This window comes from Caloenas nicobarica, chromosome Z (assembly GCF_036013445.1).
Source record: "Caloenas nicobarica isolate bCalNic1 chromosome Z, bCalNic1.hap1, whole genome shotgun sequence".
In the NCBI taxonomy this organism is placed as follows: domain Eukaryota; kingdom Metazoa; phylum Chordata; class Aves; order Columbiformes; family Columbidae; genus Caloenas; species Caloenas nicobarica.
In genome coordinates this window covers 85,746,253-85,760,729 of record NC_088284.1, presented here as the reverse complement: position 1 = coordinate 85,760,729, position 14,477 = coordinate 85,746,253, and the positions used below count along the sequence as shown (strand labels likewise).

Sequence of the window (14,477 nt, the reverse complement as noted above, 5' to 3'; positions counted from 1 at the left end):
AAGTGTGTTGAACCCTCTTATGTTCTGAGCAGGATGGGACACGGGTTCTTGAGATGCAGTGTGCCTGATGGGGAGAAAAATGTGCAATAGCAAAAGAATCCCTGTTCATGTTTCGATACAAAGTAGATACATGAAATAATAGATTAATTATGTAAGCAGAGCTAGTTGGAAGAAGCAAAACAAACAATTGAGTAGTTTAAGTTCGTTGCTTCATTTTATAGAAAAAAACATGACAGCAGTCTATTAAGACTTTATAAAGTTCTGGTGCAGCAAGAAAGGAGTGTTACCATACCGTTTCTTGCGGCAATAAATTTAAATGGTCTGGTTGTTATTAGAATGCTGATCAGGAAGGAAACAGAAGTCTGTCCTTTTTTCATAAAAAGGTTACACACTTCAAAATGCAGAAAAGACAGAAATTAAAAGCTTAAATAACTGCAAACAGCAGGGTACGTCAGTAATGGAAGGACTTCTTAAATGACTTTGACAGCTTTTGCAGGTGCACGTACTATGTCACTTTGCCTCGTGGAGCATTGAAAAAGATTTATGGTTCTCCTTTTGGAATTTATTAAGAGTTTCTTTCTTTCTTTTTCTTTCTTTGCAAAGTAGTCTGGGCATACCCCTCCCTTTAGTCGTTTTTATTACAGCTCCTAGAGGAAAGTCACCTATTCAAAAACATGTGTTGCTTGTTGTCTCCGTGGCAAGCTCACAGAGCTGTAAACTCTGGAGAATGTTGTTATTTACAGCCAGATACTTTCCTTCCCCTTTTGCTTTTTTGTCTTTGGATGTAAATCCCATTTTGGTTGGTTTAGTTCTTGAAAGTCTTCCTGTTTAGTTTTGTAGCCCTAAACATTTAAATTGGTGGCAAAAATATTATTTCAAAAAGAGATTCTGACCATCAGGGACTAGAAAGTTTTGGGGGAGTTTATCGACACATGCTCTGTTATATTCTGTTAGATGGTGTTATTCTTGCTTTCTCTAACACCCTTGCATAACAGTGTTTGTAGATGCTCTGAGGGGCCACTGCTATGCCTGTGGTGTTTGCTGATTCTAATTAATTTTATTCAGTTCCTATTTCTCAGGCACCACCTTTCTTTTTTCCCTTTTCCTTTTTTCCCTTTTCCTTTTTTCCCTTTTCCTTTTTTCCCTTTTCCTTTTTTCCCTTTTCCTTTTTTCCCTTTTCCTTTTTTCCCTTTTCCTTTTTTCCCTTTTCCTTTTTTCCCTTTTCCTTTTTTCCCTTTTCCTTTTTTCCCTTTTCCTTTTTTCCCTTTTCCTTTTTTCCCTTTTCCTTTTTTCCCTTTTCCTTTTTTCCCTTTTCTTTCTTTTTTTTCTTTTTTTTTTTGAAACTTGCCATCTATGCCCTTTGAAACATTATTTATTATTTCAACAAATCAATGAGTGTTATCTTGTGGGATTTTATTCCATCGACAGTTAATCTATCTACAGATGAGCAAGTGTTGCGTTTGGGTTTGTTTTCTGAAACTTCTCAACATTTTGAAATAATTTACTTTCCTGCAAAATTTTGTCATTACATTAGTTGTAGTAAATGCGATGGCAGCATCTAATTGATGCAAATTCGAAGAAAGTGAGACCGAAACAGGATTTTGCTCTCCAAGAGTCAGTTCCAGGGTTAGAGCTTTAATAATAATACAATGAATGTCGTGGCAGAATTTTCTTGGGGAAGTAGTGAATTCCGGTGTTATAGAAACCAAGTATTTTAATTGTCCTAGTGAAGATAAATACTTAAAGCAGCAGCAGTGGCTGTAGTTGTGGCAGTAATCAGTAAGATAACCAGTTAACAATATCAATTAAGACAGAGTCGTTAACTTCCCTTCAGTTACAAGCAGGGATATTACAACACTGATGGGAATGACACAAAGAACTCACAAAACTAGTAAAGAGTTAGTTAGAAATATCAATAGTTTGTCTCTCTTGTGCTCATTATGAAGCTTAGTTTAGGTTCTTTCGGAGTTTTTAATAGACTAATAATTCTCTTGTTTTCTATCAACTGTTAACTTGGATTAACACATTAAGAACCACACGTTTCCTCTTTGTGGATGAAGAACTATAGAAAGTGTTACCAAAACTTGCTGCTTTAATTAGATTGTCACTTGTTGAACAAGAACAAATCTATCAGGCTACAAAGAGTGAACATTGAGACGTTCCTGACAATAATGGAGGAAAAAAAGTTACAGAGAGTATCCTGGTACATGTGGAACACTGACAACATCTGTAATAGGTGACGTACTGAAATCCTCATGGCACGAGTTTTCCAAGCTCCTTGTAGCCTGAAAGTCAGGCCATATTTCTTCTCCGCCAGGGGAGGGTGGTTGTATGTTTAGGCGTTTGGTGAACTGCATGATGAGATGTGGACAGTAGCACTTCCTTTTACTTGCTTATGATTTTCTTTAAAGTTAGCTAACACTGTTTTCCCTTTGCAGAAATTCTATCCGTATGTTTTTAAATTTTGGCCAGTTTTCCAAGGGTCGGAATCTCTTCAGTGGATTGATTGCCTGCATAGTTAATCTTTGCAGGTTTTTGATTTGAAACAAGTGTAAGAGATGCACAGACCTTAAGAAAGTCATTTGTGAAGCACAAGTGACTAAAATTCCTGACTTAAATGTTCTGGTCAAGATAGAGACTTTTTTCAAGCATTGTAGAAATCTTTAGCCTGTTCTGTTTGCTAAATAATAAGGTGATATAACAGGTTAGTGAGTACACAGTATGGTAGAGTGTGAATTTACAGCTACTCTACACAAGTTCCCCATGGGATGCTCTGAGTATATGCTAACTGTGAGTTAACTGTAATGTACCGTAAATTATCCTGCACAAAGGTGCTCTTAGTGCACACTTTTTGAGCTGGTGTACTACTTACTCTGCATTTCTGTTTAACACCTTAACATAAATATAGTTATGTAAAGAGACTCCTGACTTCGTTTGTATTTGCTACTTCAATAATCCATTTTTCTTCATGCTTAGTAGACCGCATCAACCAAAACTTGGCAAATATTTCTGAAAGTAGTAACCCACGGTGTTTTTTGTGATATACTTTTAAGAAAGGGTAGGTGATAGACTTGAGTGATGTTTTTCCTCCAATAGCCAGTCTTCTGCTAATCAAGGCTTTGCGTAAGTAATAAGGAACTCCAGGCTTTGCATAAGTAATAAGGCCCTCCATAGGCCATGAAGAAAAAATTGTTGTTTTGCTCTGTAATTGGTGACGCTTGAGGACTTCACGTCCTCTTATAACAACCTTTAGAAGACTTATCAATATGTGGTTTTCCTCATCAAGTGCTCAGGAAGTCTTAATGAGTAAACTGCAGCTAGTCTCCAAATAAGTAATGCTGAAATAGAAAAAAAATAGACAAAAATGATAATGTTAATTTTCTGTCTTCCAGACTCGTTTCAACCAGCATCTCAGTAACCAGGATTTTGCTTTGGATGAAGACGATGACGACGAAATGGAGAGAACAAGCAAGTAAGAAGCCTGTTGGGATGTGTATATGGAGAAAGTATGGGAGAAAGTTTAACTAGTGTTACTTGGCAAAGCACCAGTTCTCCTTGCAGATAGGCAGTACTCCAGTAAATCTGGTCTTATGACAGAAGAAGAGTTGCGGTATGAGAGTCTTGCCACTAGTACGTGCCTAGGTCAGCAGAAGAGGTGTTGCAAAACTGACCTAAATATAAGGCGTAGACCAGGGAAAAGAGGAACCAGTTTTGGAATAACTAAAATTTAGGGGGAAGATTGGGAAGTTGTATTAAGGGTGACTGGAAATAACAGTGTTTGGGGAAGAGCCAGGAGACAGGAAAACCAGCTTACGGTAACTGCATCTCCATAGATATCATACGTCTTAGGAAAGTTCTTGATTAGAAACAAATTCTGGGTTTATATTCTGTTTCAAAAGTCTTGGAACACATTCTCCCATTTACTTTCAGAAGTGGCTGTAGCGAAATGGCTTTTATGTTCTTAGCTGATGTAAAAGCTTTTGTTTTCAGATTGTCATCGGAAGACAGTGAAGAAGCCTCTGCTTGCTTTTATGATAGTGACGATTCTGGTGAAACTGGAATAACTCCTCAGCATCAAGGGGAAATGGACTTGCTCGGGGAGATTTTGGACACGCTGAGCACACACAGTTCAGATCAAGGAAAGCTCTCAGGAGCAAAGAGCCTGGATTTCTTTAGGTCAATGGATGACATTGATTACAAGACTGCGGTTAGTCTTCTGCTTTCATTTAAAAACAACTCCAGTCCCTTCATAGTGGAATCCTGCACTTGTGGAATCAGCAACATGCAGCTCAGACACTGCAACAGAGTCTTTAGAATTGCTAGTGTGTCTTCCTAGGGCTACATACCTGTACACCCATGCTGGCCACTGCATGACAGTTTTTCACCAGCCGAGAGATTGGTTACACCTTTGTCCGGTTCACCAAGTCATCTTGTAACAGTATTTTTCCCTTATGTCAGTAACCACAAAAAAAAAAAAAAGTGAATAATGTAATAATTTACTTAATCAACTAGTTTAATATTATATTTAACTGCGGTATTCCCAGAGCTAATCTTAGTCTTTTTAATATGCTTTAGAAGGTATTTACTTCTATTTTCACCTTGCATCCTTAAACTAGTCATAGTGATGTGGTGATGTTTCCATCTTGATTAAGTCGTGGGATCTGTGTGGTAGTTGCACCTGAAACACTGATAGAATAGTACTCCAGAGCTTTCTAAGAAGGCTCCATTATCCTTTTTTAGGTAGTTGCACAGAGCCTGTAGCATAAAGAAGCTGCTTGCCTACAACTTTTAAAACCCTCACAAAGTTGCTGCTGTGATGTTAGCAAAAAATGTTAGTGTTTTTGAATTCCAGCTTCTATCAGCTGTCCAACATTTGCTTTTGCTGAAAAGGAAGTAGAAGTCTTTTTTACTGGAAAAGCAAATGCTGATGCAAATGTTTAAAATCTTGTAAAATTGTATATTATGAGTGTCACACAGGGTTCACATTAGTAAAATGCCCATTTTTGTTTGTTTCACAAAAAAAGTTTAATACTGAAAGTTGGTGCAATTAATTACTGAAGCAAAGAGGAAATACCATCTGGTTTTAGTTTGAGTCCGGCTCCTTCTCATATTATGGGTACAAACCAGCAAAGTGTGTCTTTGTTCACTGTCAAAACTGCTTGTGCAAAGACTGGATGGACAGGGGTGATCCTTAGGATAAGAGACAGTGTCAGGTGAGGAAGTGTAAAAACACTTGATCTCATATTATCTCTGGGATTGTTGTTTAGTAACATTGAGCCCCCAAGGGGTTCCATGATTTAGGAACACACGAAATCCATTACAGAATTTTTGTTTCCAGAGCGCCAGTGTAGAGATTTTTCTTGTGACATTAACTAGAAACACATGTTCTTTCTTTCAGAACAAGTCGAATGCACCCAGTGAGAGCAACCTTACCCTGCTCTGCGGCAGTGCTAATGATCAAGCAGAGTGGAACCTCGGCCAGGATGACAGTGTCCTCCATGGGAAGCAGCTCCCTCCATCGCCAAGGAAGCAAGTTTCTTCTGGTGACCACAGAGAATCTCTCTCAAGGCTGGAAGAAGAAAGTAGTGACAAAACCTTTATTACTGGCAAGATGGACACCGCTAGTATGACATCCTCATCTCCAGTACAATCCAGAGCTCGGTTTGCTTCTCTAGAAAGTTTCAAAGCAGACTGTTCTTCCTACAAGTATGCAAAGCGGAATAAAACACTAAGCAACACCGCAGAAGATCAGCTCCCAGCAAGTCTTGCTCAAAATCCATCCATTCTGGTCCCTTGGGAGAAAGATGGGAAGGAAGGAAATGAAACTCTGGAAGAGGGTGGGCTTCTTCAAGAAGTGGTTTCATTATGTAAACTGAGTTCTGCTTTTCACTATGGTTTAAATATTTCAAAGGATAGCTTATCCAGCAGTAGCAGTGGAAATAAAACGTAGGAAAACTATGAGAAGAGAAACTTGACTCCCATCAGAAGTTAAAGGGAGATTACTCAGGACTCCATATAACTCCATATAACATGATAACCAAAAGATGGAAAAAGGAATAAGGAATCTTCGATTATAAAAATAATTATCTTCAGTTGAGTATGCATTTTCTGCCGTTGGCACATCTGCTTCTGTGTTTACCCAGTTCGTTTGTTGGCTGTAGTTAGGTCCACAACATGGAACTAAATATATGAATGCACTCTTAAATCAGGTACTATTTAGTCTCTGTGTTAAAAATACATCAGGTTATGGTGCTTCCTAGCATTTGCTTTCTAGCATTTGCTTCCTCTAAGCAACAGGAAAGGTATCCCCTAACAGGTAATCAGGTTTTGAAGGTACTATATTAATCCTATTAAGCATGAAATGAATGGAGCAATCGGATTTGTCTGAAATGTACAAATGTTAATATTTGTAATGAATAATAATTGCCTTAATCTTTTGAGAAGAGGTTTAACTGTCTTAGAAGATGAATGCAAATCTACAAAACAGCAATAATTGTTTTTCATGGCAAGAATTTGCTTCAGCAACGTGAGGGGGAAAGAAACTTTTTTTAGATTAAGGAATTTCTTGTGAATATAACTTGGAACTTCTCCAAACTGTGGCCCTGTCTTCCAGACTTTGAAAAGGTAGCGCATGCTTTTCTCTCTTCTGTAAAGTACATGAAGTGCTGAATTATAATGTGATGCTTATTAACTTCTGTTTACAACTAAGACACTTTAAAGACATATTATCCAGTTTCCCTAGGTAGACTACTTCACCTAAAAAATTTCAGAAAGGAAAGTGTAAGTGGAATCGATAAATTTCTATTATTTTTATTTTCTACAGTTTAATAGTGTTTGAAAATTAATTTGTGCCTCTTCTGAACTATTTTCTTTCCATTTTTAGTAGCTACCTTTCTGAAGGTAGATTGGATTACTGTTACTTAGCAGTCATATTTAATTAAATTATTGAAGAGTCATGGCTGAAAATTACTTGTAACACTAGAAAAGTAAAATTATAGATTCAGCTTGAGACTGCATATATCCAACTCTTATTTTAGGCAACTTGAACAACCGAAAATCTCTTTCTAAATTCAGTGAAGGAGAATAAATGGACTTGATGTATATTGTATTTAGAACAAGCATTTTCCTTCTTCTGGCAGTATTCCTGGGGAATATTTAGTTATTTAAAGTCTGAAAATTCTTGCTGCTATATAGAGCAGCTCTTTCCTTTTTTTTTTTTTTTTTTTTAACCTTTTCATTTTCCTTCTTGCTTCCTTTTTCTGCTTCTCCACTTTACCATACACACATTATTGTTCGCAACAGCTCAGCACAGGAAAGGGACAAATATGTTTCAGCAGATTGGAATTGCCAGCTTTGAAGGATATTTGTGATGCAGGATATTGTGTTGGCAGAAGTAGCACATGGGTATAAGAAGAACTGTACCTGGTAAGAATGCTCTCTTGCTCTTCTAAACTCACGTCAGAATCCTTCTTTCTTTCCCTCTTTGGTGTGAATGGTTAGTCTTAACCTCAGTATAGGCCTGAGTGAGCATGTTCATGAGGTCGATGTTTGGATCAGATCGCGCTTTAACAGTAGCTTGTAGCAACGTTTAATATCAGTTGCCACACTGAGATTTATGAATGAGTTTTCCTTCTAGCAAACACGAATGGAAAGGGGTTTTTTGACTGCTTTATTACAAGGCAGCTGACCAAAGGGAATGGATCCCTATCATTACAGAGGCAATGTCTGATGCTTTACCAAGGAGATGCAGTAGAGTGAGACCTTGGCTTTATTAATTTGAAAGTTTCTTCTTGTTCCAGAATGACCATGAACCTCCAGAATTTTTTTTTAATCGGTGCAGTGAAGGTAAAACATTGTAAAAGTGCAACTCTTACAGAAATGTCTGTGTCTGATTAGAGCATGAACATTCCTGGGGGCATCTGCAATCTGCATTGCTGGAGAATCTCAGTATTCCAGAGTTAGAGGCTGTACATCCAGAGGTCTGTACTCCAGAATATTTATCTGTTCTTTGGTTTCCTCTTGTGTATCAACACGGTATGTTGTGGATTCTTTTTAATAACAAAGAAATGTTATTTGGCAAAATATTTTGCACTATTAAAAATCAAAAGCATCATAACAATTATTTAAAATCTTTCAGGTGGGTCACACCAGGTGGCTCAGGTGCTGTTCAGATGAGAAAGCTATGGAGGAAACTCATGAATACTTATTGAAAGGTGGTATTAGTGACTTGGTAGAGGACATTCTTCTTCTTTGCTGGTACTAAACATTACCCAAATGTAGTGCTGCCAAGCACATCTAAGAGAAGACAGGCAACACAAAGATTGTTTTGTTCTTGTAGCACTTCTCATTTATTCGCATTCACGTCCTTGAAGTTTCAAGATTCACCTTTTCTTTTCCTCTCTGTCTGACATGGTATTTCTGTCCATGGTTCTATCTAAGATGACGTTTTGTTTTCTTCATTTTGTTTTAAAGATAATAAACAGTGTTAATGTCTTAAGGAGAAAAATAGAAAAAAATTGGTAATTTTGGCCATCATTACATTTGAAACAATCGAACTCATAATTCCAGGAATACTGCCAGAAAATGGTTTTCAACAATGCCTCTCTGATAGAAGAAATCTTACTGGCTTTGCATGAGAGTTAGGCACTGAATTCCTATTATTACGTAGATTGTCCCATTCTCACCTTTGTGAGAAAAATATGGAAGCCGTGTGAGGCTGCTAATATTCTTATAGTTATTAAAAGGATCATAAAATTGAAAGTTTGATAGTGGAACATTTAAAAATCGAGAGATTATAGTAATAATTCACTGTTTCATTGAGTGAAAATGCAGGTGAAAGTAAACAGATGAACTAAATGATGGAAGGTAAAATTCAACTTAGAATTTTTTTTATTTCAGTCAAAATGTTAGTTACTGTGCTTATGCCACATTGTTTCCTTAATATTTATGAAGGATGAAGTGTGTTTTCAGTCATTAAATAGTATGTCTTTTTTGGTTTTGAACCTTGTATGGGTTCAAAAATAACTCAGTCTTATATCTATGTCGAACTTAACGGTAGGTACACTTTAAACTCTGAAATATTGCAGAATCTTTTCCACTTACTCTCAGCGATCTTTTAAAAAGGCTAATATTTGTGCCTTATTTAAACAGAATTACCAGTTACCAAACAGGTAAGAGTCCAAACTGATATTTCTGGTTCAACACTGTTGTCTGTCCTTGTGATAATATAGAACTGTTTATTGGCTACATATACGCTATTTTTATTACCACATTGGGTTCTATAGTAAGATAAATTGTCCAGGTCCAGTACTTTTTACAAGTTTTATACTTGGATGCTTTTTATTTGTGGAAATCCTTCTAATGTCTTTCAAAATCATCAACACTCATCGCCAGCTGCTGGTGAGAACCGAGTTCTGCTCAGTCAGGGCTCCTGTGGCATCACGTCAGAGGCATCACGTCAGGATCTCAAAAATCTTCCCATGTCTCCTGTTTAAGGGAGATATCAGGTTACTTGATTGAGCTTTGTAATCTGTTACTTACACAGAGGAACAAATTTCTTATGTAGAAAGTCAAACTAGGACTTGAATTTAATGTCTTTGACTTTGTTTTGCATAGATGTCTGCCTGAAATGAGCTGTATCATTCGTCTGGTTTGGGAGGAGAAGAGTAAGGGCAGTAGAAAAAGAAAGGAATTCCTGGGTTGTTCCAGTGGGGTGTGGTGAAGCAGAGCCTAGGAGTCCTCAGGAGGGATAATAACTTCGAGGAAATCCAGATTTCAGGACATTGTCTGATGTTCTAGCTCAGTCGTAGTGATTCCAACCCAGCCATGTAGGCAAAGGTAGTATTGCCTATGGAATTAATCCCCTGTGGGATCTGCAGAATGGATAATATGTTGTCCCTGTCAAAGCCTTCCCATCCATTTGTATAGACATACAACATGTGAAAAACATCACAGCTATTGAGGGAAAGATGGTTCTGCAGATGTGAAGGTGATCCTTACCCACCCTCTATGCATGCAGAGGGCAGTCTGTGTAGAGCAGGCAGTGGTTTGCTCTTCCATCCCACGAATTTGAGCATTATGTAGCTCCAGAGTAGAGTTGTTCCGAAGGAAAAATGTAGTGGTAGACATTGTCATAGGACTTGTTGACTGAACCCTTCATTGTCGTTTAGCATTTCAGTGATAACTGCTGCTGCTTGGGTGGGGTTCTCCAAAACTCAGCACTGGCTGAAGTCCCCTCTCAGGCACGGTAACACAGACTTCAGCCAGAGTCTGACACACATGCCGGGTGCTTTTGAAAATCCCACCCAATCTATTAGGGGAGTGTTTTAGATCTTGAAAATTTGTTTTGGATGTGTTTTCAGGTTTTAGAATGAACTAGGTTACAATCTCGTGTTCTTGTAAACAATGTGAAGTCTAGGCAAAAGAACAGTTAAGCCAGGTTTTTGAAACAGCTTGTGTTTCTCCACGTACAATCAATCATATTCAGCCCTACAGAACAATCTTTCATTGGTGCAGCTGTCTAATGGAATTGCTAGGAGCATCTAAAGTCTTTTCTCTATGCATGTAATTAACTGCAGAAACATTTCATGCAATAATCAAAATGCCAGCATGAGGCCCTTTTGCAAATGCACCCCCCATGTGATACTGACCGCAGTGCCCTGTCCTGCAGAAAGGAGCCCCAGAGCTGCCGACATCCCTGACCCCCAGGGAGAGCTCGGGGTGGTCTTGATTTCCAAGGGAGTTACCATCTCTCCTGGTGCCAGGCTCTAGCCTAGCTGCTGTGAGACTCCAGCCAGCATGTTCCCAACAGCCTGAAATTCCAGGCTAAACAAGTGTGGTGAATAAAATTACACCTGAGGCAAGCAGCTTCCTTATTGCAAAGTGCGGGATGTGGAAGGCTGGCTGGTCCCGTGCTTTTCTGGTAAATCTTTGGAGAATGAATGTAGAAATAAATGCACCAGCAAAACCAGTACGAATGGTCATGTGACTTGTCTTTAGTAACTTCTTCGCTGCTATTAGATGTGTATGTCTTTGCCGAATGTTTTTTACCTTTTAACAGAATCTGGGCTGAATAGAACGTGTCCTCAACTTCACCTCAAGGTCATGGACCATAGCGGGCCTAGAACTCATGATCTTCGGGGTGGTTGAAAATAAAGGAATGGAAAACGGAGGGTATGGGGTTTTGTGCATAAGCTTCCTCGATTTGCTTTGTAACGTCTGTTTTACAGTTTTAGTCAGTGGCCAGTTCAAAGTATTTGATAGGTCTTTCCTGGAAGCTGCTAGACTTCTGAAGAGTTGCCTGGTGAGTCCACAGCCATCGTAGTCTAGAGGGCCATCCACCATCCGTGTAGTCGGCAGAGCTGTTGCCATTTTCTGCTGGGTTGGAGCATGAAGCAGGTAACACAGTTGGAAGTCACTCCAAGGGTTACTGTAGTAAAGGGTACCCATATTGACTTGTACTATTACTTAGGTCAACATTTGTATTTAGAGCGCAGTAACAGTATTAGAATTTGAAAAATAAGTTGAATTCTAGTCCATTCACATTTGTTATGATTCTGTGTGAACTGTTGTCATTTTCTGCTGGGTTGGAGCATGAAGCAGGTAACACAGTTGGAAGTCACTCCAAGGGTTACTGTAGTAAAGGGTACTCAAATGAACTTGTACTATTACTTAGGTCAACATTTGTATTTAGAGCGCAGTAACAGTATTGGAATTTGAAAAATAAGTTGAGTTCTAGTCCGTTCACATTTGTTATGATTCTGTGCGAATTGACATTCTGTTTCTGTTAAAAATAAGGGAGCTATTTGGTTGTTGGGGGGAAATGTGTTGACTTTCAGACCTTCAGTGAATTTTGTGCAATATTTCTCCTTGTTTCAAAGTAATTTAGTAGTGCACATCTGCTTTTCAAGCAGATCCTTGAAATGGTATTTTTCAAAAATGTGTAAAATTACATGTAGCTTTTAAATATAGTTGTATGATAAAAACATGAAGAATATATTCTAATGAGGCAAATGTATATTTCCAATGACTGGGAATGATTATGGATGTCACATTCTGTGGAAATAATAAGGCCAAAACCAATGTTCGCTTACCAGTGGTTCAAGGGAATTCTTAAAACTATAACCCTGTTAAATTGAAGTAAGATTAAATATTAGAATTTATGATGTTTAGTTTATTATTTGATCATTTGGTTATCATTGATAAAAAGGTGAGGAGTTAAGCATTGCTTCTCAGTACCACCAATGAGGTGAGAGTTTGTGGTGATGACCATATGTATTAAGAATTTAGTCTGTGGCATCCCTAATTATCAGAAGTCATTACTTAAAATATATATTAATGTTGCCAGTATCCTTTTAATTTTTTGTAAATTAATTTCTTTGTATACTGATGTACATTTTGTTTTAACCTTTGATTTTTCCCTAGAGAACTTCTTTAAATTAATATACTTGAATGAGGCAATAAAGCACTGTGGAACAACTAGTCTTAGTGCAGTTTACGCACAAGCACATCACATCTGTTACTTTTTGAGGAGGAAGAGAAATTTAAAATGCTTTCATGTTTGGCCAGCTGACAATTTTTATTTGTCATTTTTAGATCCTTGTCAGATAACAATGAGAAATGCCTCAACACAGAACAAAGCAACATTGTGTACCTGGATGCTTCTAGGTTTTTTTCAGAATGTTTTTTTTAGTGACCTTTTAAAACTCTTCCTGATAATGTCCTTATTGTGAGCCTTTAATAATTATAGGAAAGACATGAAGTACAGGATGTTTTGAGGTTTTATTGATCATTTTACTAACTTCGGAGATTAAAAAGAAAAAAAGGCAACCAGCATTGTCCTAACAGTTTTAAAGATTTAGTAAGTTGCTGACCTTTAATAAAACTAGAACCAAATCTAAGAGGTTACTCCATGCTTTTGCACCCTTGGACTACTGATCAAAGTCATCTCGAGAACTGCAATTCAGACCTTAGACTACTGTCAGTAGTGCACTGTGTAGATCTAGTAAATGAGCTGTGATGTGTGGTGTGTTTTGTTGTTGGTTTTGTTTGCTGATTTTGTTGTTTTGTTTTGGTTTTTTTTTTCCTCCTTCCAAGTTTGTGGCGTCAGTAGAAGTTTTTGGTGAACTCCATATTACCATGAAGTGCCCAACACTGTATTATAAAATAAAACTTAACAATATCAAAATTCCTTGGATGGTGCAGGTTCTTGTTTGGTGTTCATCTGAATAGCATTTTCATGCTTATCAGTTATATAGGTTGAAGTAATACAACAATACTGTATTATATTGGAAGTCTTTCCTCCATTAAATGATCATTTCAGTTCCTCAAATACAGAGAAAGCTGAATGTGTTTTCTTATTAATTACTGTTTATACAGTACAGAAGTTAAATGCTGGTGTCCTTTGTAATTACAATGGTATTTTGCTGCTTTTAAAAATCTGAACTGATCATGCCTATTTGCTAAACACCTTTTTTGGTCTGTTGATCTTCAAGTTCTTTAAAAAGTGGGTATATTATCTCATTTTATAGATTAAGAAATTTAAATATGAAGTAGGAACTACATGGAGAAGATACAGTAGTAATTAACTGATGGGTGCTATGGTTCGAACCTATCACATTGGCTATTAAAAATAATCTTATGCACACAAACCATAGAGAACATGGTTTGGATATTGATATACTCAGTCCATGGCTGGTGAAAAAATTACAAGTTATGTTCATACGAAACAATGAGGGTGTGATTTTAACACCTGCTATTAGACTTGGACGGGCTGACTGTGGCCAGCAGAGTGACACAAGCTGCACAGGCTGGTAGTGCAGGGATCTTCACTGCTAGAGTCAGCGCAGCACATCTTGCAGGCATTTCTTCCTTTGGCCAGTAGATGTGCCCACATTTATTCAGCTATTAAAAAGATAGCTGTGATAATAAACTTTCATCGGTCCAGATTATGAGCCAACGGGGGCCACTATAAAAATGTGGAAGCCTTTAAGTTTTGCAGGCAGAGCAAGAAAGTATGACGGTCAAGTCTTTCCATTTGCCTGCTTTCCTTAGTTTATCTCAGGGTACTGAGAGCGGTTGCAACTTGCTTTCCACAGATGTTTCAGTTCACTAAGATCTTTCAAACCTAAGCGTCGGAAAGGATTGAAAAAAGAAGATGTAATAAGACTAGTTAGTCTAAGTTAAGTTGGTGAATTTTACCCAGATGGTACAGCAGGACTCTGTTCCTGTCAATAGACCTACACCAAGTGTCTGTGAAAAATTATTTCAGAGGAGTTTGGCGTACCACTCACATGGTAGCACCCTGCGTACAAAAGCTGGCACATGTATTAAGAGTTGTGGCATTTGAGGGGGAAAAAAGCAACTCAAAGTATCATCCTACTGGGGACTTGTTTAGGAGGAGAAGTCATAAACACTCCTGCTTGGTTTTGCTTCAAAAGCAGCTGAAAATATTGCAAGATAATTTTACACAGTACAAC

The 14,477-nt window shown here is 37.8% G+C and overlaps 1 protein-coding gene across 3 annotated transcripts in view; it reads left to right on the top strand.

Annotated features, from left to right (window-relative positions):
• DENND1B (DENN domain containing 1B) overlaps nucleotides 1-13,142 on the top strand; it is a 158,262-nt gene extending 145,120 nt beyond the window's left edge. For all 3 annotated transcript variants that reach the window (XM_065656071.1, XM_065656070.1, XM_065656072.1), the window contains 3 exons: nucleotides 3,393-3,472; nucleotides 3,991-4,207; nucleotides 5,399-13,142. In XM_065656071.1, the coding sequence (XP_065512143.1) occupies nucleotides 3,393-3,472; nucleotides 3,991-4,207; nucleotides 5,399-5,950 (849 nt within the window). In that variant the 3' untranslated portion in view covers nucleotides 5,951-13,142. The remainder of the gene's footprint in view (nucleotides 1-3,392; nucleotides 3,473-3,990; nucleotides 4,208-5,398) is intronic.
• Nucleotides 13,143-14,477: the final 1,335 nt, after the last annotated feature.